The following is a 21,396-nucleotide window of genomic DNA, read 5'->3' on the forward strand; positions in this document are numbered from 1 at the left end:
ATACTGCTTCCAGAGAAAGCTGTACAGATGTACTTTTTTACCCTGGCCGTTGACACCTGAGTTGTGTGTGGTTTTGGACCCACAGTGTACCTATGATTGCTAAGTGTTCTTAGTAATAAATTCCAAATTGTTGTAACCCACCTTGGGACCTGCAGGAGAAAGGCAGGTAATAATTTAATAATAATAAATTCATAAAATGGCTGTTGCAGGGCATGACATAATGACTTCAACGTAAGAGAAGCTGGTTCTCTGGTACTGAGCTATGCCCTCTTAAGAACATAAGAAGAGCCTACCTGATCAGTCCAAGGGGCCAGCTAGTCCTCTTCTCACAATTGCTGATCAGATACACTAATAGGAATGGCATTCAGAAGCATTGCTGCCTTTCTTCCTTTGCAGGTCCCTGTGGGCAGCTGTTCCTAAATTCCACTGGGTTCATCAACATGACTGGTGTGCAAGCCAGCGACTGCATTGTTGCCATTGGCCGCCCCTTAGGAGAGGTCCTAAGGGTCCAAGTGCTGGAGAGCTCCCTGAACTGCAGTGCAGGTGAGTGTTTGGTTCATAGCATTGGAGGACATGAGACCTGGGAAGCCACCAGTTCAAATCTTAACTCAACCAGGAGATGCTAGGCTGAAATAGCTTCTCCACACTATTCTGTGGCCTGAATTGAGATTACAGCTGCCTGCATAGTTATGTATGTCCCCGACAGCTCAGGATGAGAGAGAAATCCAACTGAATTTTTGCATTGAAAGACAAACCTATAATAATTCACATTTTCTGAAACAATGCATGACCTGAAGCACAGCCCTCCTTCAAAATCTGTTTTGCAGTTCTCCAGCCTCAAGTAATGTGTGCAGGGAAACATGCTTTTGGGTGAAGTGCACATATAAATAAATGTATATATTAGTGAAAATGGCATACAAAAATGGATTTCATTAGGGAAAGGTGCTGTGCCAAAATATACATGTATTAAGCAAAATTGTGGAATATTCTGCCAATAGAGATTCAGCAGGCACCTTGTGCTTCAGCACTTGCTGGAAAATTTTCTATTCTGTCAGACTTATACAGATGATTAAGAAAACATATTTCTAGAATAGTTAGCCGATTCTGATGTTAACTTTATACCGGGTTTCTATTGTATTGTTTCATGTATAGCAGTTTTAAAAAAATGAATAGTGGTTTATAAATATTTTTACAATTAAGATTACAAACAAGCATATGCATATAAAGATAAAATAGCAGATTATAAGAAATAGCAGCTAAATGTTCATGAGGACCTTTTTAAAAATTATGCACTGATGCAGAAATGCAGTGAACACAAAACTGGAAAAATTAGGAACTGAGAGGAACCAAAATGGACAGAATTAATTGCCCTTCCCTACTATCAGCAGACAATCTCATTTTTTTATAAAATGGTTGTGGATGATCAGTCTTACATGTTCCCCAGCATCCCTTGTCTTTTGCTCCAGGTGACGTGATGTTGTTTTCTACACGGATGATGTGGCGGACAGGCTGTAAGAAGCTGGTGCATTCCACCATAAACACCAGGACCAACACACTGGTGGTGAGACAGCGCCGCCTGGGTCCTGGGAATGGAGTTTCCCTTTGGTACAGCAGCAAAGTGGCAGCTAAGAAATACCATCAAGGTAGGTTTGGTTGCATACTGAGCTGGCTCCACTGGAAGTGAAAAAGGGAGAAGGGCTTAAGGGTGGCGCTGTGGGTTAAACCACAGAGCCTAGGGCTTGCCGATCAGAAGGTCAGCGGTTCGAATCCCCGCAACGGGGTGAGCTCCCATTGCTTGGTCCCAGCTTCTGCCAACCTAGCACATCAAAGTGCAAGTAGATAAATAGGTACCGCTCCGGCGGGAAGGTAAGTGGCGTTTCCGTGCGCTGCTCTGGTTCGCCAAAAGCGGCTTACTCATGCTGGCCACATGACCCGGAAGCTGTCTGTGGACAAACACTGACTCCCTTGGCCAATAAAGCAAGATGAGCGCTGCAACCCCAGAGTCGGTCACGACTGGATTTAATGGTCAGGGTTCCCTTTACCTTTTTAAGAAGGGCTTAGGTCTCCATGAGAGACATGAGGTCTGTGGCTGGATCCTCTGGTGTCTTTTTCAGAGTGTAAAAATAGGTTGGTGCACGGGCCACCCTGGCCAGGCACTTGTGTTAGGGGTCGGGCGCACCACTGGGCAGTGCACTCACCCATGGAAGCCTACCACTTCCCTTGCTTTTAATGTTTTTTTCTTGTAATGCAACTACAGTCTGTTTTCACTGCTACTTTGTCTCTGCCTTGCTCTGAGGAAGGGAAAGCGGGTCCTTTCACAGAGTGAGGCATTTGGGAAGGGATAGTCTAGGACATGGGTAGGCAAACTAAGGCCTGGGGACTGGATCTGGCCCAATCGCCTTCTAAATCTGGCCCGCGGACAGTCCAGGAATCAGTGTGTTTTTACATGAGTAGAATGTGTCCTTTTATTTAAAATGCATCTCTGGGTTATTTGTGGGGCCTGCCTGTTGTTTTTACATGACTAGAATGTGTGCTTTTATTTAAAATGCATCTCTGGGTTATTTGTGGGGCATAGGAAGTCGTTCATTTATTTCCCCACAAAAAAATATAGTCCGGCCCCCCACAAGGTCTGAGGGACTGTGGACTGGCCCCCTGCTGAAAAAGTCTGCTGACCCCTGGTCTAGGAGAGTTCCTGGGTTGCTTTCATTTTTCCAGGGCAGCTAGGCATTCTCTTTCAAAAACATTTTTAAAGTTTTAAAGCACAAGTAAAACTCTATCACAAACTCCTGGACTCATTGCTCTCTTCTGCATCCATTTCCTTAACCACAGATTGTGACGTGCAGTTGTTCGGTCCCAGTGGGAGAATAGTGACCCCTATGCCTTTGGCAGGCTGGGAACAACAAGGGGCTTGCAGGACATTTGTTGACGTGGCTCCAAGGCATCGCATTGCCATTCACGCTGCATATGTGGACCCAACAGCTGACTCCAACCAAACACACTCCAGTTACATCTCGGTGAGAAAACTGCACAGAGTAAGGGTCCAGGTGTCACACACTAGGAGAATAAAAGCAAAACATTAATCAGACACAAGGGTGGGGAACCTGATCAGCACTCAATTTACAGCGGTGTGGGTGGTTCCTTCCGCACAGGGGGCTGAGCCAAGGGAGTGCAAAACAACAACAACAACCTATATTCATATGGGTACCTACTGAGAAGATCCACTGTACCAAAATGAATTATTGTGAAAATAAAAAATATGGGAGGTGGGAAGGGCAAGCCAGATTTTGTTCTCACTCAGGGCGACATATTACGAAAGTCCGCCACTGACCTATTGGTTGCATTCCTTCCTGGACAACTTTCTGGGAGCCATTTACCCATGGTGAGCAGAGCCAGAGGCAAAAGTGTGTGGAGCAATGAGTGCAAATGTTACCTTTGTACAGGAGGCTATTTTCTAACATGCAATCAGATTTTGTTGTTGTCTTCTGCTTTTTCTTTCTCCCGCCATCTCTGCTCCTTTTCCATTAAAATGCTGCTTCTACCCTGGACATTTATGGTGGAAGAGCCACTCTTGGGACCCCTCCAGAATCCATACTAGGTTTGGGTTGTTGTTGTTTTTCTTTCTGAAATCATGTAACTTTCCACACCACAAATGTTCTGGTTTATTTTTTATCCCGCATTTGTTGCCCTGTAGCAGAAGAGTTATCCCTCCAGGTAGACCAACTAAGTTAGTTCTTGGTATGAGCTTTCGTGTGCATGCACACTTCTTCAGATACACTGTATCTGAAGAAGTGTGCATGCACACGAAAGCTCATACCAAGAACTAACTTAGTTGGTCTTTAAGGTGCTACTGGAAGGAATTTTTTATTTTGACTATGGCAGACCAACACGGCTACCTATCTACTACCCTCCAGGTAGTAATAGTGTGGTTCCATTTTGGGGAAGCATTGCAGAACAACCAATAAAGCAGAAGAATGTGTGAACAGTCCAGGATAAACCCACCACCAATGCAACAAATGTAGGACAAAATAAATAAATAAACCAGAACGTTTGTGGTGTGAAAAGTTACATGATTTCAGCAGGAATTTTATGGGACATGTGCTGACTGGAAATGGAGCAGTAAGTCCGCCGCGAAAACATCTGCAGGTGCAAAAGTGTGGTCGTGTATAACCCTCCTGATACCATCATAAGCACAAATCAAAATGAACGTAAAGTAAAACTGGAGAAATGAAGGAATCCTTAGGCACTGTGAACATAAGAACATAAAGAAAGCCTGTTGTATCAGGCCAATGGCCCACCTAGTCCAGCATCCTGTTCTCACAGTGACCAACCAGGTATCTGTGGGAAACCCGAAAACAGAACCCGAGCACAAGAGCACTCTCCCCTCCTGTGGTTTCCAGCAAATGATGTTCAGAAGCATTGCTGCCTCCAACTGTGGAGTTAGAGCATAGGCAACATGGCTAGTAGCCATTGATAGCCCTCTCTTCCATTAAATTTGTCTGCTTCTCTTCTAATGTTGCTCAAGTTGATGGCCATCACTGCCTACTTTGGGAGTGAGTTCCATGGTTTAACTCTGCACTGCAAAGCATAGTTTAACTGTTGTGGATGTCACGTTTCTGGGTCTTTGGCTGACCTGACTTCCATTCTTCAGATCCGAGACGTCAATGCCTTGAAGACCGCAGTTTTCCATGGAAACCAGCCATTCTACTGGGAGTCAGTTGGGAGCAGGGCCGAAATTGAATTCAGCAAAGACTTTGCCAGCGTCGGTTTCCAAGCAGAATACTGGGTAACTTTACCCAAATAAGCACAGCCTCAAGTTATTTCAAGTGCAACTGTTCATCCAAGGGTTATATAGCCAGGGGGAGTTAGTAAACACAGTTTGTCTTGTAAGAGGGATGAATATGATATCGTCTAAAAAACTCTTAGAGGTTGCAGGAACCCTTCTCTTTTTGCACCTGTTCCCATTGCTGTGGAAGGGAGGGGCTTCTCATGCCTGAACTCACCCTGGCTCTGCCACTGTCTCAGGTGGGGATCTCCACCGATTCAATGATTTTTCCTTCAAATGCTGCTGCTGTTGTTTTCGAGCAGGGTTAGTCCTGCTCCTCTCATGTGCTAAAGTCAACATACACATACCTCTTGGAGATCTGCCAATAAAGTCTTTATATGGTGTGAACCTGAAAAGTTATTAGCCTGAAATTAACAATCCCTGCACCTGTGTACTTTATCATGTAAGCCTGAGTTGGCCAATCTCTGCTGTCCTTTACCTAGAAATTATTATTCCAAATGCCTGTGATTTATAGATGAGGTGTATACAGTATATTGAAAAATGCAGTGTGTTCAAATATGTTTGCAGTTGTGTGTGTTATGCATCTACACTCACTGCACATACAGGCTTGGCCATGGCACGCTGGAGGATGTGTAGACTCAGTTGCAAATGCAGGTTTTCCAACTCTTGAATGTGAGGCAAATAGTGTTGGAGTTTGGTATATATTTTCCTATATACTTAAAAATCAAAAGCTGTCATCATACAGCTCCCATCGGAGGATTTGTAGTGCTGGATCACACTTCTGGATTTGCCTGGTCAGGGTGGGGGAAGGGAGCAGAAGAGAAAGGAAGTTTTAAAATGGTGGTTTTAAACAGTAAGAATTGAAGGATGCAGGGATGGAGAGAGACAGGAGCTGTGAGAGGGTGGAGGGGCAGGCAGGCGGTAGGAGGGAGTAGTGAGCAACACTAGCAGTGGCAACAGCCTTGAGAGTGTGTGTGTACACAGCAGAGTGCAGGAATAAATAGTTTGATAATGCTGCAACTTATTGCAAGAGTTGCTTTACTCCCAACACTCCTTCTGAACAAAGTGTGTCCGGTGGTCCCTGGGAAGCGGATTAGTGAGACTGTCTAAAAAATATTCTTAAAACTGAGGTGGCATGGGTGTAGCGGGGGGGGGGGGGGGTCGCTGCCCCCTAAACCAAGTAAACAAATAAAAATGCTTAACTAACTGACCCATTGCATTGCAAACGACTTGGTTCTGCCCCCCCCCAACATAAAGTCTGGCTGTACCCATGTGAGGTGGTGTAAATAGTTCTCTTTTTTCCATTATCCTCACAACCAGTCCTTTTTATCTAGAAAAAGAGGTGCAGGTACCCTTGAGTACCCCCTGGGAAAAAAGCATTGCTTACAACCAGCCTGTGAGGTAGAGGTTAGGTTGAGAGAATTAACTGCCCCAAAAGTCACCCAGTGAGCTTCATGGCTGAATGGGTATTTGAAAACTTCCATATCCTAGTTCAGCACTCTAACCCAGAGCTTTCCAAGCTTTTCATGTTGGTGACACACTTTTTAGAAATGCATCATTTCGTGACACAGTAATTCATTTTTACTAGCAAACCAGAGGTTAAACCTTTCCAGCCCCTAGAGGAGCGTGGCGGGAGCATTCGCGTGACACACTTACACACTGCAGCCGACACACTAAGGTGTTGTGACACACAGTTTGGAAAGCTCTGCTCTAACCATCACACTGCACTAGCATCTCCTTCCATTTGCACTGGGAAGCAAGATTTTAACATGTTTCAAAATTCAACTTCACATGAAAATTCAGCATCACATCTTAGAAAGAGCATAAACATTGTTATGTATTTGCTGCTATTCCTCCCCCTTTCTTTTCCTTTTTTTTAAAGGGGGTGTGAGATCTCTCAGCTACCAGTTTCCTATAGCATACCCTCCAACACTGTAGGAACATACTCCATACATCTGACTGGGTCGCCCCAGCCACTCTGGGCAGCTTCCAATATATACAGTGGTACCTCGGATTAAGCACCACTTTAGCTAATGGGGCCTCCCGCTGCTGCCGCGCCGCCCGAGCACGATTTCTGTTCTCATCCTGAAGCAAAGTTCTTAACCTGAAGCACTATTTCTGGGTTAGCAGAGTTTGTAACCTGAAGCGTATGTAACCTGAAGCATATGTAACCCGAGGTACCACTGTAGATATAAACATAATAAAACATTAAACATTTACCAAAAAATGAAAGAAAAACCACCCCTATACAGGATTGCCTTCAGACGACTTGGGGGTCAGATAACTCCATACCCTCCAACATTTCTCCAATGAAAACACGGACATCCTAAGGAAAAGTGGGACATTCCGGAATCAAGTCAGAAATTGGGGCAGCTTCTTTAAATCAAGGACACCCCTGGAAAATAGGAACACTTGGAGGCAGTTTTATTACGTGGCTTCAAAATTAACAAGGGAGTTGCAGCCCTTAACAAACAAAGGTCAGTCTACTTTTCCCTCCTTAAGTCTATGGATGAGAGATGTAGACAGCCCCTCCCACTTCATCCTCTTGCAGAGGAGGAGGGGACCCAGAATGCAATACAAAGGGAGACGCTTGGGGGGGCAGCTGGTTGGGGTGGGCGGGGCTGTCTCCATTGTCAGCTGGAGCTGCTTTTAAAGGGACAGTGGGTGGGCAGTGGGTGTACAGCGATGCGCTGAGGACTAGGATCCTGCCCAGTGCTGGGGGCGGGGGAGAAATTACAGTGGCAAGCAGCAGAGGAGAAAGGTGGATTTACCTGTCGTTTTAACACACATACCCAAAGGCAGGATGAATTCCCATGAAGAGCAGCCTCAGTCAGATGCAGCTACTGCTGCTGCTACCCCGTCTTCCACCGATGATGATGATGGGATGACCTGGTGGTACAAGTGGTTATGCAGACTGGCTGGCATCATTGGGGGCATCTGTGAGTATTTCCTCCCACCCCACAGTTTTTTCCTCTAGTGATTCCCCTATCCCCGCACCTCCAGAGCAAAGTCCCAAGATCCAATTTGCCTCCTATGCTGGGGGCTTGCTTTGCACCCACTGGCTGATTTTGTGTCTTTGGGGATTTTTGCTTTAATTTTCTCTCCTGTAGGGGGCAGGGGAATAGCACTGCAAACTTTTTGTACACATGTTTTTGGGGTGGGTGTTTTTTATATATATATAAAAACATGTTTTGTCACTCTTCTGTTGTGAGCTGTCAAGAGGACTAACCTCTTTACTGCCTTCGTTTAAATATAGTTAGTAGGTAAATAAATACCTACATCAGGGTGTGCAATATGCAAAACAGATCAAAAGTGCAACAGGGTAGTGCCTATTTTGCATTAGCAAATGTTTGTATTTCTGCATTGCATTTTGGTGTTTGATTGAGTTACTCAGAGTCACTTCATTGATTTTTTAAAAATATATATATTAATATCCCACCTTTTCTCAAAGGAGCTCAAGGCTCTCCCCCTCCCCATTTTATCCTCGCAACAACCCTGTGAGGTAGTTGAGGCTGGGAGGCAACAACTAGTCCAAGCTCAGCCAGTTGTCTCTCTCATGTCTCAGTCTACAGTGCTGTCATGTGGGGGACAGCCACCCAGTCTCTGCTTGTGCCTAAATGTCCCCCACCCTCCTGATTCATAAGAACTCCATGACCGAATCAGATCAAAGGTCCAACCAGTCCAAAACCCTGGCCAGCCAGATGCCACCAGGAAACCAGTAAGAAGGGTATAATGATATTAGCCATTCCATATTCTTCACCTCCGGATCTGATATTCAGTGGGTAATCTGCTTCCGACCATGGAGGCTCCACTATCTTATCAGGGCCAGCCGATGTTGACTCAGGTCACATCTGCACTACACATTTAAAGCAATAACATACCACTTTAAACAACCATGGCTTCCCACAAAGAATCATGGGAACTGTAGTTTGCTAAGGGTGCTGAGAGTTGTTAGATGACCTCCTATTCCCTTCACAGAGCTACAGTTCCCTGAGTTCCCTGTGAAGAGGGATCAACTATTAAACCACACTGGAATTGTAGCTCTGTGAGGCAGGGGCATGAGAACTGGGACCTTATTGGTGGTGACTCCATGCTTGTGACACACCCTTTCAAGTTATTTGCATATGTCTGCCATCAGTGCAGCTGGACTTTTTATATAAAAACCACACATTTCCAGGATCTTTTTCCTTGAAAGATTTAATAGGACAACTGGCCTGAAACTTTTGTTTTAGTTTTGTGTTGTTGCTGGCTTTTTTCTAATATTAAGTTTGTTTTCATTCACTACAATGGCCCTTTGCTAGCCTGTGGGTTAGTTAAGGGACCTGGTTTGACTGGTTCTTGATTTGTTTTTGTTTTTAATCGAAATGTAATATTGCATTTTGTGTTTGCCGTAAGCTGCCTTCCTTGCAAGAGTGTTGCTCTAAAAGGTGGTCTGAAAACATTCAAATAAATAAAAGCAGATAGATAGAATGAAACTCTTTGCAAAAAGTGCACCCTCTCTTCATTCAAGAGTGGAATGGAGGGCATGGCTGCCCAGCCAACTGGGTACAGGAGCACTCTGTGCTGTACCATTTTGTTGCAGAGCCCATTTGCTCGTTCTCTGGTATGTTTGCATTTCTAAGCAGAGTTTACTTTTGTAGAAGTCAGTGTCTTTAAAAAGCGTTTTGCAAAGGCTGATTAAGTTGGGGACAGTGCCTGAGACACTTGCTTACGACTTGAAAGAACTTCTCCCTTGCTGCACCCAGCCCTGGATACCTGTTCCCAGTTGCTTCTCTGTGATGTGATTTCTTACTCATGGTTTAGGGCACACCTGATAGTGGGGTTGAACTTTGCTCCTGCTGTACTTTGCTCCCTATGTTTAAACTTGTTGAGTAATCTTTCGTCAAGCTGGTATTCCTCACCCCCAAGCCACTCTTTCTGTTCCTTGGCTCTCTCTTCATGCAACATCCCTCACCAGCCAAGTGTTGACCCCTCCTTGAGCCGAGGCACCAGGTGGCCCCCAAGATTGAGGGGGCCCGACATCACAGGCACGATTCATGTGCAACTTCAGAAAGAGGCCAAGCACTCTGGCGGAGGCTGGGTGCTGAAACTGCAGCACACACAGGGTCCCCTTCAAACAAATATCGAGGAGAGTTTTTTCCCTTGAACTCTGATAATGCTTCCTACATGTCTACATGGAGGTTAGAGAGGGGTGTGTGAGGCTGTAGAATCTGGCCTACTGTACAAAAATTCACATTCATTGTCCCAGCCACTATTCTCCTTGCTTCATGGGCGAGCTGGCTGGCTATAATAGAATTTGGCTGGGTTCCACTCTCTGCTTCTCCTCCCCACTTGTTAGGGAAAGTTTCACCTGCTAAAATTCTCAGACCTTTGGCTGCTTTTAAAGGCAGCACTTCCCCCTGCCCCTCCCCACCCACACAAAAAAGCAACTATGCCCTGAACAGTCCGAAAATAAGCCTTGGAACCACCTGGGATTTGGTCCTCATTAAACTTGCAGCAAGGTTCTCTGCATCCGATACAGCATCAGACCCCTTTCGCAGTCGTCAGCAGGTAACTTAATCCCAGTATTATGCGACACTGCTCATGAAAAAACAAGGGCCAGCAGAGCTGAGTTGACAAGAAATAATGGCACAAAGAACACAGATGCACTCAATTCTCCCACCCCACCCCCCAAAAAAACCCTACAAAAATTAGTTTTGGAAACATTGTCAGAGTTTGTAGAGAACAAACGTCCAGTTTTCAAAGCTCTCGGAACCCAGTCTGGTTACGTCCAGGAGAATCACATCAAAGTTTTTCCTCTGCTATGAAGGCGGAGCGTAACCTTAGGCAGGTGACTAGCCCTCGGTGTCAGAACCTGTCCTCAGAATAGCCACAAAATTTTGTGATCTTCATCATGTGATGTCATGTTGCAGCTTCATTTCTCACAATCCATGGTTGAACTGTGGAACTCACTCCCACAAGATGTAGTGATGACAACCAACCTGGATGGCTTTAAAAGAAGATTTGTAGACAAAATCGTGGAGGACAAGGATATGGATCCCGATGTTCTACCTCCACTGCTGGAAGCAATGAATACCATTGTTAGTGTGCCTCTTGGAGTGAAGTCAAACTGCTGTGACCTTCTGTGATGTGCAAGCCTGGGCAGTATTTGGGGGTCCCGGGTTGCCCAGACTACAAGCCTCTCAGCCTTGCCGATGTGGTCCAGAAGAAAGCAGAGCAATATGTTTGGCACCAGCTTGGCTGCAGGATTTGCTGGAAGGAGGACTGCGAGGTGCCATCCATCCATCTTAGGGACTCCAAATTTGTGTAGGATTTACTCCTTAGCCTTCCCCGCCCCCCTGAAGATATCCCACAAGACAGTGGAGGTTTAGGATCAGAGTTTTTCTTCAGCTAGATGGGCTAACTTCCTAGAAGAGTTTGGATTTGTTATCCCACTTTATCACTACCCGAAGGAGACTCAAAGCGGCTAACAATCTCCTTCCTCCCCCACAACAAACTGTGAGGTGAGTGAGGCTGAGAGACTTCAGAGAAGTGTGACTACCCCAAGGTCACCCAGTAGCTGCATGTGGAAGAGCGGAGACACGAACCCAGTTCTCTAGATTACGAGTCTACTGCTCTTAACCACTACACCACACTGGCTCTCCTAGGTTGATGAGCCCCATCTGCCCCTCACTTCTCTCTACAACATGAATGCAAAACGCCTTCTTGACTATTGGACCCAGTATTGGTCTGATCCACTCAATCCACCAGAGCCTGTCTTCACATGCAGGGGAAGTCCCTGACTCACCAAGGGTTTGAGACCCATCAGCTACCTTCACCAGGTTTAGCTGGCCAGTTGAATCTGCTCCTGGGTTGTGGCCACTGTCACATGCTGGCAACTTCTAGGAGCCACAGGTGAGAGCTGGAGGGGGGGGGAGGTGGACAAGCTACCCCAGAAGTAGCATGTTATTTCCCCTGCCAGAGGTACTGCCCCTCCCCTAACACCTCATACACCCCAGTATATACCAGTGTAGACAGACCAGTTGCTGGGAAATGCAAGTAGACAGAGTGTGCTGCTGCACTCAAGACCTTCTTGGGAGCCTCCCAGAGGAATCAGGTCAGTAATTGTGAGAACAGGATGCACTGACCCACCAGGGCTGATCTTAACATTTTCTACCTGCTTTGTCCATTCAGCGTGTGCCTTTGCTGGCCTCTTTAACTGTGTGACCATCCACCCTCTCAACATCGCAGCTGGCGTTTGGATGATGTAAGTAAACTTGACTTCCTTTGCGGTGACTATTTGTTTCGAGTACTGGGGTTCTGCAAGTCAACACCAGCTGAGATGAAAGTCTGTTGCAAATTCAGAGGCAGGCAATGAATGATTTGTCCTGGTGGGATGTGTGGCCATTGCACTGCCCACTCAGCACAGTCTCTGGCCTCCCTGCTAGTTCCAACCCCCCCCCCCCCCAGGCTGAATCTACACAGGTATAAAAAACACTGTGAAAGTGCTTTTTTTTTTAATTAAAAAAAAGTAGTAAAGTATATATGGAATTTGCCATTAGCTCACCAGTGTCACCTAGTGCCACATTTGTTTAATACACTTAAAATACACTTAAAACGTTATACAGTGGTACCTCTGGTTGCGAACGGGATCCGTTCCAGAGGCCCGTTTGCAAAATGAGCAGAACGCAATCTGCACCTGTGTGTCTGCATGTGCGCGGGTCTCGATTCACCGCTTCTGCGCATGCGTGTGACGTCATTTTACACACCTGTGCATGCGCGAGTGGCGAAACCTGGAAGTAACCCTTTCCAGTACTTCCGGGTCGCCACAGGACGCAACCTGAAAACGCTCAACCTGAAGCAAACATAACATGAGGTATGGCTGTATTTGCAGCTGAGTCCCTGTGGCACCGAAAATAGAAAACCGTTGAGAGTAGCTTTGGGAGAGGGCCACAGCTTACTGGTAGAGCAAGGCTTAATCCCTGGCATCTCCAGGTGGGGCTGGGAATGTCTGATACTCTGGAGAGCCACTGTCAATCAATGTAGACAGTTCTGAGCTAGACGGACATGGGGTCTTACTGAGTACTAGGCAATTCCATGTGTCAACTGGCTGTTTGTTCAGAACCATGAGGACTAGAATCTTACCTTATTTCTAGGGAAAGAGCCATAGCTCAGTGCTAGAGCATCTGCTTTGCATGCAGAAGGTCCCAGGTCCAATTCCCAACATCTCTAGGTATGGCTGGGAAGTCTCTTGCTCTTAAATCCCAGAGAGCTGCTGCCAGTTTATTCTATTCAATTTTAATTGAAAATGTTTTAAAGCCACTTTTCTAAGTAAATGCCCCAGGGCAAGCAAGGTGGAAGATTTAAAACAACAATGCAGTACAAACTGGAAAACTTTTAAAACACTACAAAATTTAAAACACTTAAAACTAGAAGTAAAATAAAGCACAGAACCCAAGAAAGCATAACTGAGTCAGACCAAGCTAACAATCACCGTACCTGGAGGGTCGGCTGCATTTAAAGGCACACCAACCACACCCACACTTTCGGAAACAACGAGAACTGAAACACAGCCAAATATTGAAATTTGTGCTTCTCTGGATTTTGCAGTGCAGTTCTCCAGCCAGCTCATGTGTCCACATTTGCATAGACAAAGGTAAAATCTGCCTATCAGTACATAGATCAGTGAAAGTAACATATAAAAATGCTTTATACAGTGGTACCTCAGGTTAAGTACTTAATTCGTTCCGGAGGTCGGTTCTTAACCTGAAACTGTTCTTAACTTGAAGCACCACTTTAGCTAATAGGGCCTCTCGCTGCCACCATGCCGCCGGAGCACAATTTCTGTTCTCATCCTGAAGCAAAGTTCTTAACCCGAGGTACTATTTCTGGGTTAGCGGAGTCTGTAACCTGAAGCGTATGTAACCTGAAGCGTATGTAACCCGAGGTACCACTGTATATGGGGAAATTGCCGTCTTGGCTGTCTCTTAGTCCAGACCCAGGTCACTGAGCCTGAGCTTCCACAGCCGCTACCTGCTATGAACCACCAATGGCAGGATTGGCAGCAACAGCAGCAGATATGTTCTATGCTTAAGGTAATTTTTTATTCTCTTGCTAGTGCTGTTTTAAATGTGCATTTTATATTTGACATTATTAATGTTTTCTTTTGAAATCTTTAAGATAATTTGTTTGTTAACATTGCTGCATTAAATGGGCATTCTGTAGTTGGCTTCTTTTGCAATGTTCGGTTTTGAAATCTTTAAGATAATATTTTAGTTTCCTGTTAAATATCATTGTTTGAATGTATACTTGAATTTCTTTAGTAATGTTTTATTCTGGATTGTTTTATCTGATGTTTCAATGTTGGTTCTAAGCTGCTTTGAGATTTTTTAATTAAGAGTATAAAGCAGTAGAGAAATGAATAATAATAGGCAAAAATTCATAACAAAATGTGCACATAGGAAAAAGTTTGGGGGTGATTTTTCATGTGGACTTTTTTTTTTACAAAAGAAAATATTGCACATGTGTAGAAACATAGAGAACTGAACTTAAAATCAGAAAAATGAGAAATTGAGAGAAACCAAAACTGGCAGATTTGCCCATTCCAATTCCAGTGGATCTCAAATGCCTTGGCTCCCAAACAATACGATTCCCGAACGATTGAAACCCAAAAGTGAGTGTTCCAGTTTTCAAACGAGTTTCGGAAGCTGAAAGTCCGGTGCAGCTTCCGCAGCCTCTGATTGGCTGCAGGACGCTCCTACAGCCAATCGGAAGCCATGCCTTGGTTTTCGAACGGTTCTGTGAGTTGAACGGAATTCCGGAAGGCATTCTGTTCGAGAACCAAGGTACGAACTGTACTAGCTAAATAGCCCTCTGGCCCCAGTAAGGTTATAAAAGCTTAGAACCTAAAGCAGCCTAAGAGTTTCACTGGCTGTGGTGTCTAGTACTTTTGAGAAAAGGCAAGCAAGAGTTGACATAGTAGAAGTTCATAAAATTATGAATGGCATGAAGAAAGTGGGTAGAAAAAAGTTTAAATCCCTCTCTTATAATGTTAGAACTCATGGTCATCCAACATGGCTGAAAGTCAAATCATTTAGGACAGATGAAAGGGTGGACTTCTTCTCTCAGTGTAGAGAAGAACTTGCTCCCACAGGAGGTAGTGATGGCCACCAACTTTAAGATGCCTTTAAGAAAAGATTAGGTAAATTCATGGAGGAGAAGGCTATCCATGATTTCTAAACTATGATGGCTCTACCCTGCCTCCGCAGTTCAAAGCAGCAATGCTTCTTTGCAATGCCACAGGAGAAGAGACAGCTCTTGTCCTTGGCTTCTGCTTGTGGGTTTCCAGTTGGGGCAACTGGTTGGCCACTGTGAGAACAGGATGCTGGACTAGATGGGCCATTGGCCTGATCCAGCAAAAAATGCATGCGTTCACCAGATGGGCCCTTTCATTATGGATGGGGTGGGTTCTCTCTGGTTTTGAGTGTGACTTCTTGCCCCAAAGGTTGAATGCCTTCGTCCTTTTCCTGTGCGAGGCCCCCTTCTGCTGCCAGTTCATCGAGTTTGCAAACGCTGTGTCAGCAAGGGCAGACAAACTGCGCCCATGGCAGAAAGGTGCCTTCTACTGCGGGTAAGTGTGTCTTGGGGTTGGGAGTGTCTCTGGATTACCAGTATTGTGCCAGAGGGATTCAAGTGCATACCAGAGCTCTAGGTTTGCACAATTAAAGTGTTCTGGCATAACAAATCCATGATAAACACAACAAAGCATACTCTTTGTGGTTTGGAAGGTGACGATGACTAGTGAGAAGAATCACAGAATCATAGGATTGTAGAGTTGGAAGGGACCATGAGAACCATCTAGTTCAAACCCCTGCAATGCAGGGATCTTTTATCCAACATGGGGCTCAAACCCACAACCCTGAAGTTAAAAGTCTCATGCTCTACCAACTGAGCTGTCCTAGAGTTCATTTATATATATATATATTTAAAAAGCATTTGTATCCTACTCTTCAGCCAAAAAGGTTCCTAGAGCAGCTTGCAGTACAAACAAAACAAGACAGTCCCTACCCACAAGCTTACAATCTAACAAGAACCCACATGACACACAAGGGGTAAAGGACAAGGAGGGTAGAGGAAAACAAAAAACACAAGCACAGATTTCTAGACAGTTGGTCCTGTATTAACCATCTGGTCCTGTATAGGGTCAGGAGGTGCCTGATGAAGCTGGGCCTCAAGTAAAGCTGATGAAATGAGCCTGGCTTCCTGGGGTGGAATGGCTGCCCTCAAGTAACAGTTAAGGAAGAAGAGGCCTGGTGAAGGCTGGCTTACACCCTGGGAAGAGGGGTTGATAATTAAAGAACTCTGGGAATTGTAGTTCTGTGAGGGGAATGGGGGTTTCCTAAACATTCTCAGCTAACTACAATTCTCAGGATTCTTTTTCTGAGGGGAAGCCATGACTGTTTAAAACTTATCTAATAAAGCTTTAAATGCATGGTGCAGATGTGGCCAAAATCTTTTAATTATTATTTTTTTAAGTTAATGAGTGTTGCCTGGCGTATGCTTCCTAGAAAAGTTGTTAATGGGCAGTATCTCATATTTGGAGTAGACCTGTTCAGTCATTTGTCCAGTAACTTTCAATGAGTCTATTCTGACACTGACCTGTTGGATATCACCCAGTATGTTTAAAATACAAATTGTTCTAAACTTTTCCCCCTTGAATGCCTTTGGTTCTTGAAGCTGGGTATGTTTTCCCTCTCCACAGACCCCTTTCCAATATCTGGTTTGTATGTACCCTAAATCTGGTTGTGTGATTAAAACGCATTGTAATTCATGGGTATGCCTAACCTGGGTTCATTCACTTCAGTAGGTCATTTCAGTGACCATTTGGAAGCGAAAAATCTGAGATCACAAAATCCTGTACCAGCAAACTGTTGATCCACATTTGGGTCCTTGTTTTGCTAGGCATCCTGTGTTGAAGTGGATTGCAGCACAACACTGCCTTAACTTCACAAATTTCCTCTCTTTCCCCCCAGGATGGCGATATTCCCAGTTATACTGAGCCTGACTCTGACAACTTTATTAGGCAATGCCATTGCCTTTGCGACCGGAGTGCTCTATGGACTTTCAGCATTAGGCAAAAAGTAAGAGAGAAGAGATTTCCCTCCCTCCCTGTTTCAGCCAGTGGATTGCTGGTCTGTCTTGGGTGCTGTGCCTGTCAAAACCACCACTCACTCCAAGCTCCTATGCTGTCTTTTGCCTTTTGTAGGGGAGACGCCATCACGTACGCAAGGATGCAGCAGTTGCAACGGAAGCAAACAAACGAAGAAGGGGTGACAGGAAGTGTCGAACCACAGGCTGTGTGACATCGCCATTCTTTTGAGGCCAGTCATTCCCATCTCATTGAAAAGCAAAGCTTGGGAATTCACTCCAGCCTTAGAAACTGGCCTTGGAATCCTGTGCTGTGAAACTCTTTCAAAACTTCTAATTTCAAGCCGGAGAGTGCAGAATGAAAACATACCTTCTCCTTTGTCCCCAGAACATTTTTTAAAAAACAAAAACACATTTATGCAACACTGTGAATCTTATATGCTGCAGTTTAAGGGGGCAGGATTTAATGTGGGGTCCTCCCTTCTCCCACCCTGCTCCTTTCTCAGGTTGGTGTGGAACCAAATAGGGTGAACAAGCCCCATTTGTCACATCACTGTGGTGGACTCTTAGTCGCCTGTGTTGCAACAGCCTTTTGATACAGTTTTAGCAGCTCAATACGGTACTTCTGAGATCATCAGAAGCTACATTCTGGGCCTTGATTTTATTTTGACATTTGGGGTGATGGGGAAGCTATTTTGGGAGCTGGAAAATGTGGTACCAAATGAATTCTAGGATCTCAGCGTTTAATATTTTAGCCACCAACCCAGTCTCTGATTTGGTGTTCTCTCTTAGAGTTACAAACTTTGGGGGCTTGATGGACCTTGCTGTCTTCCTACTTTAGAGTCTTGTTTTCCCACCTCTGCATTGCAGAGAATTATTCCCCCGATGAATTTTTAGACCCATTTCTTTAGTAATTTTAGAACTGACGTTTCTTTAGTAATTTAAGAACTGAGCAAACTGTGTGTTGATTTGTGAGATGCATTTTCTTAAGGAGAGAAATTACTTGAAAACCCTTAGTTTGTTTGCATTTGGTATTTTTCCTTTTAGGATTCTTCAGCAGTGGGAGCGGGGGGAGGACTAGCTTTTGCTGTGGGGGAAAAGGAAACTTTTTGGAGTGATCCTGGATTCCAAGGGTGGAAAGGGCAGCCACTGTTGCATCCCAAAGTCTAGCAAAGGACCCCCTGCTTCCTTGAGAAAACTGTTGCTCTCACTTTGCAGCAAAGATGGCCAGAGGTGGCATGAGAGAATTATTGGTTTACAATACCTCAAAGCATTTCATGTTAAGGGCCTCAGTAAGCCCCTTCCCCGTCCCCCATAAAAAACACTTGAGCTGCAATTATAGGCATTTTTTGTACATGTAAAAAGCACAAATCTTAGGTTCCATAATGCAATACTGTAAAATGGTTCAAGCAGCTGGCCAGTTTTGTTTCTGGTCATCTCTTTTTATAACTGGAAAAAAAACTTCCTTGCCTGAAATGCTACGCAGTTGCAATCTTCTTTGCTACTGTTTAACCTGTTTTACTACTTGATAATTCCACTTTCCATATTTATACCCTTTAGCTAAAATTTAATTTATTATTCCTTTTCCTTGTAATTTGCTTTGGAAAGCATAAAAAATGTATTATTATTATTATTATTATTTATTTGGAGTTCCTTGAACTGTTCCGGTGGGGGATCTGTTCTCTTGGGGTATAGAACATGAGACAGGTGCTTTCATTTGCTGGGAAACAATTTCTGTCTAGTAGTGTTAGGTCACTGTCTTTTTAGGAAGAGGAAGATGGGGCTAGTTGGGAACTGAGTAGGGCACAGAAATAGTGTGAAGAATTAATTAAGTCTATAGATGTAGTTGATAGAAGGGCGTGTGAGAATCTTACTTGCCAGATGCAGTGTTGTGTCCCACCGCTAAGGGTCAGTATTTTCAAATGCATTATCAACAAGAAGTGATGGTATTATAGGCTTCCTTTAGGAGGAAATGCTTTGCTAGAGATTCCCGTTTCTTGTTGAAAGATAAGGTTTCAGAGGAAGGGACCTTTGTCAAAAACCTCACCCTGTCTCTGAAGATTGAACAAAGCTGGATCACTGCCATTTTGAAGGAGCATAAAAGAATAAGGCAGTCTCTTCTCAGGCGTAGTTAATTTTTGTGAATAATTATTGGAGACTCTGGATTCTACATTGTAAGAATTTCTTTTTCTTTTACTGTGCTGTATAACGGATAATATTTTCTTGTTTCTAGGATGCGTATTGCACAGTATTGTCTGATTTTTCCCTTCAGGTTTTTTTTTTTTTTTAGCATGCAACAAACATACCACTTGTATTCACCAACACTATCTTTCAAGCAGATGGAAATGCAATAATTTAATTCTAGGGTCCCTTCTGAAATTAATTTATCTTGTAATTAATGGCGGAATGAAAAGCTATTGTTTGAAAGACTGTGTATGCACCCTAGTGCAGGGGCACAGAACCCTGGTCAGCCCGAGGGCCACATTCCCTTTTTGACAACCTTCAGGGGCCACATACCAGAGGCAAAAGTGGGCCAAATGACAGGTGTAACATTTGTACAGTAGACGAGTTTCAGCACACACTCACACACGCCTTACTTTCCTCCATCCTGGCAAGCAAGCAAGAGGCACCTTCAGGACCCTGGGACACATTTCAGCCTGGCAAAACCACCTGAGGATGTGATGCAGGGCTGCTGAAGGTTGTGGCTTGGGGAGCTTTCTGAAGGCCGGCTAGAGAGGTCTGGAGGGCCACAGCTGGCCCCTGAACCTGAGGTTCTCCACCCCTGCTGTTAAGGGGCCTCAGCAAGAGCTGTGCTGGATCAGACCAAAGGCCCATCTATGTCAGCATCCTGGTCTTATAGTGAACAACCAGGTGCCTGTGGGAAGCTCATAAGACAGACCCAAGCACAACAGCACTCTCCTCACTTGTGATTCCCAGTAACTGGCACTTAGAGGCAGGATGTAAACCACCTTGAGAGCTGCAGGTATAGGGTGGTATATAAATTCAATTAACAACAACAACAACAACATAGCGGCTGTGGCCAGTAGCCTTATTACCCTTCACAAATTTGTCCTAACCCATTTTAAAGCCATCTTTGCTTGGTGCCCCTCACGGAACAACTCTCTGGAGTAAAATCCATAGCTCAACTACGTTCTGTGTGAAGAAGTCCTTACGCCTGTCTCGTGAATTATATGATGCACTAGGGGAGGGTTTTGTGTAGAGTATGTCCCCTAGATGTTCATGGACTACAATTCCCATCAGCCCCTGCCAACATGGCCAATGGCCAGGGATTCTGGAAGTAAGATTCTGGAAGGCAACTGGCTGGTTATCTCTGGCCTACAGGATAAGCAACCATGAGCAGATGGCCTCCTCCTTTTCAAGGATGTGAAGCTTTAGGGCCCATGAGGCAAATGAAGCAGCCCAGTTTAGGCAGTGGAATCCCATGGGTTAGTGCTGGGATTGTGCAGCTGTGGCTTCCAGGGAGATTTCGCCAGAAGTCACCATACAACTCCAGTAAGTGAGGCTTTGAGGGGGTGCTGATGCAAGGGCGCACCTTCCCGTTTCTCCTCAGTTGGCAAAATGGGATGGGCCACTTCTGTGAAGCTGAGACTGCTGGCTTGCATCACTGGTCTACGGGGAAAGGGTTGATCTGAGTAAACCAGTTTTTATTCTGTGTAGAATCCTTGACAACCACCAGTTTACTGAACCTGCCTGTCACTGATCCTCTTTTTGTGTATGCAGTGAATAAAAAGACCATTCTACCTCTGGTAATAAGTTATTCAGTTTCAAAAGCTACTTACTACAGTGGAATGTGTGTGTGTTTGTGTATGTATGTGCTTCCTGCTGCTAAAGAATGTACTCTGGAAACAGAAAAAGCAGGATACATTCTATAGAGCTGATTCCTGTGGATTAAAGAGCTTCTGACCCTTTTGATCTTTTCAGAGCTATTTCAGACTTAGAGGAGCTACTTCCTAGCTCATGAAAATTGCACGCGTTTCACTTTTTCTGAAAGTTCCCCAGTACAGAATTGGGTGCTTTGCATAGCTTTTCTTTTTAATCACCCCAAGTTCTAACCATCACGATTCCAGAAGATAGCTTGAAAGTATGCTGACATGGATGATGAATGTTCAAAAGACCAAAAGTGAGGGGGAGGCATCCAGCTATGAGGGTTGTGCAGAGTCTTGGTGCTACTGAAAAGCTCCTACTTCTTCTGTAGTTGTTGAGCTTAACCTAGTCCAGGCATGTCCAAAGTCAATTTCGGGTGCCTAATCTGGCCCGCCGGTCGGTTTAATCCTGCCCCTGTGGCAATTTATTTCCTGGGGTAAAATCCTAAAAAACCCTCAACAACTTCAATCCTGAAAAAAGGTTGACAACTTTGGTCAGCCCTCATGGCCCTTCACTTCATCAAATCTGGCACTCTTTGAAAAAAGTTTGGACACCACTGACCTAGTCCATAAAGCCCTCCCCCTTTTCTCCGTTCCCCTCTT

The 21,396-nt window shown here is 44.7% G+C and overlaps 2 protein-coding genes across 10 annotated transcripts in view; both read left to right on the top strand.

The window, feature by feature from the left end:
- The window catches only part of ADAMTS13 (ADAM metallopeptidase with thrombospondin type 1 motif 13), a 45,894-nt gene extending 40,716 nt beyond the window's left edge, over positions 1 to 5,178 (top strand). For 7 of the 9 annotated variants that reach the window (XM_083485495.1, XM_083485494.1, XM_083485496.1 and 4 more), the window contains 4 exons: positions 397 to 543; positions 1,467 to 1,643; positions 2,830 to 3,014; positions 4,649 to 5,178. In XM_083485495.1, coding sequence (XP_083341621.1) covers positions 397 to 543; positions 1,467 to 1,643; positions 2,830 to 3,014; positions 4,649 to 4,801 — 662 coding nt within the window. In that variant the 3' untranslated portion in view covers positions 4,802 to 5,178. Of the gene's footprint in view, positions 1 to 396; positions 544 to 1,444; positions 1,644 to 2,829; positions 3,712 to 3,911 lie in introns of all 9 variants that reach the window. The other 2 variants (XR_014521519.1, XR_014521520.1) reach the window with 2 other exon arrangements.
- A 2,247-nt stretch (positions 5,179 to 7,425) lies between these two features.
- Positions 7,426 to 20,670, top strand: CACFD1 (calcium channel flower domain containing 1). The gene is made up of 5 exons (XM_083485603.1): positions 7,426 to 7,722; positions 11,957 to 12,029; positions 15,267 to 15,392; positions 16,795 to 16,902; positions 17,028 to 20,670. Exons 1-5 carry the CDS (start codon positions 7,587 to 7,589, stop codon positions 17,122 to 17,124), a joined length of 540 nt encoding a protein of 179 aa, XP_083341729.1. The 5' UTR covers positions 7,426 to 7,586; the 3' UTR covers positions 17,125 to 20,670.
- Positions 20,671 to 21,396: the final 726 nt, after the last annotated feature.

The sequence above is a fragment of the Podarcis liolepis genome (assembly GCF_965112155.1).
Source record: "Podarcis liolepis genome assembly, chromosome: Z".
NCBI lineage: Eukaryota > Metazoa > Chordata > Lepidosauria > Squamata > Lacertidae > Podarcis > Podarcis liolepis.

Coding starts and splice junctions, on each gene's coding strand:
- CACFD1 (XM_083485603.1), top strand. CDS start 7,587: ATGAATTCCCATGAAGAGCAGCCTCAGTCAGATGCAGCTACTGCTGCT. Junction 12,030..15,266: donor GCAGCTGGCGTTTGGATGAT/GTAAGTAAACTT, acceptor CTTGCCCCAAAG/GTTGAATGCCTTCGTCCTTT. Junction 15,393..16,794: donor AAAGGTGCCTTCTACTGCGG/GTAAGTGTGTCT, acceptor CTTTCCCCCCAG/GATGGCGATATTCCCAGTTA.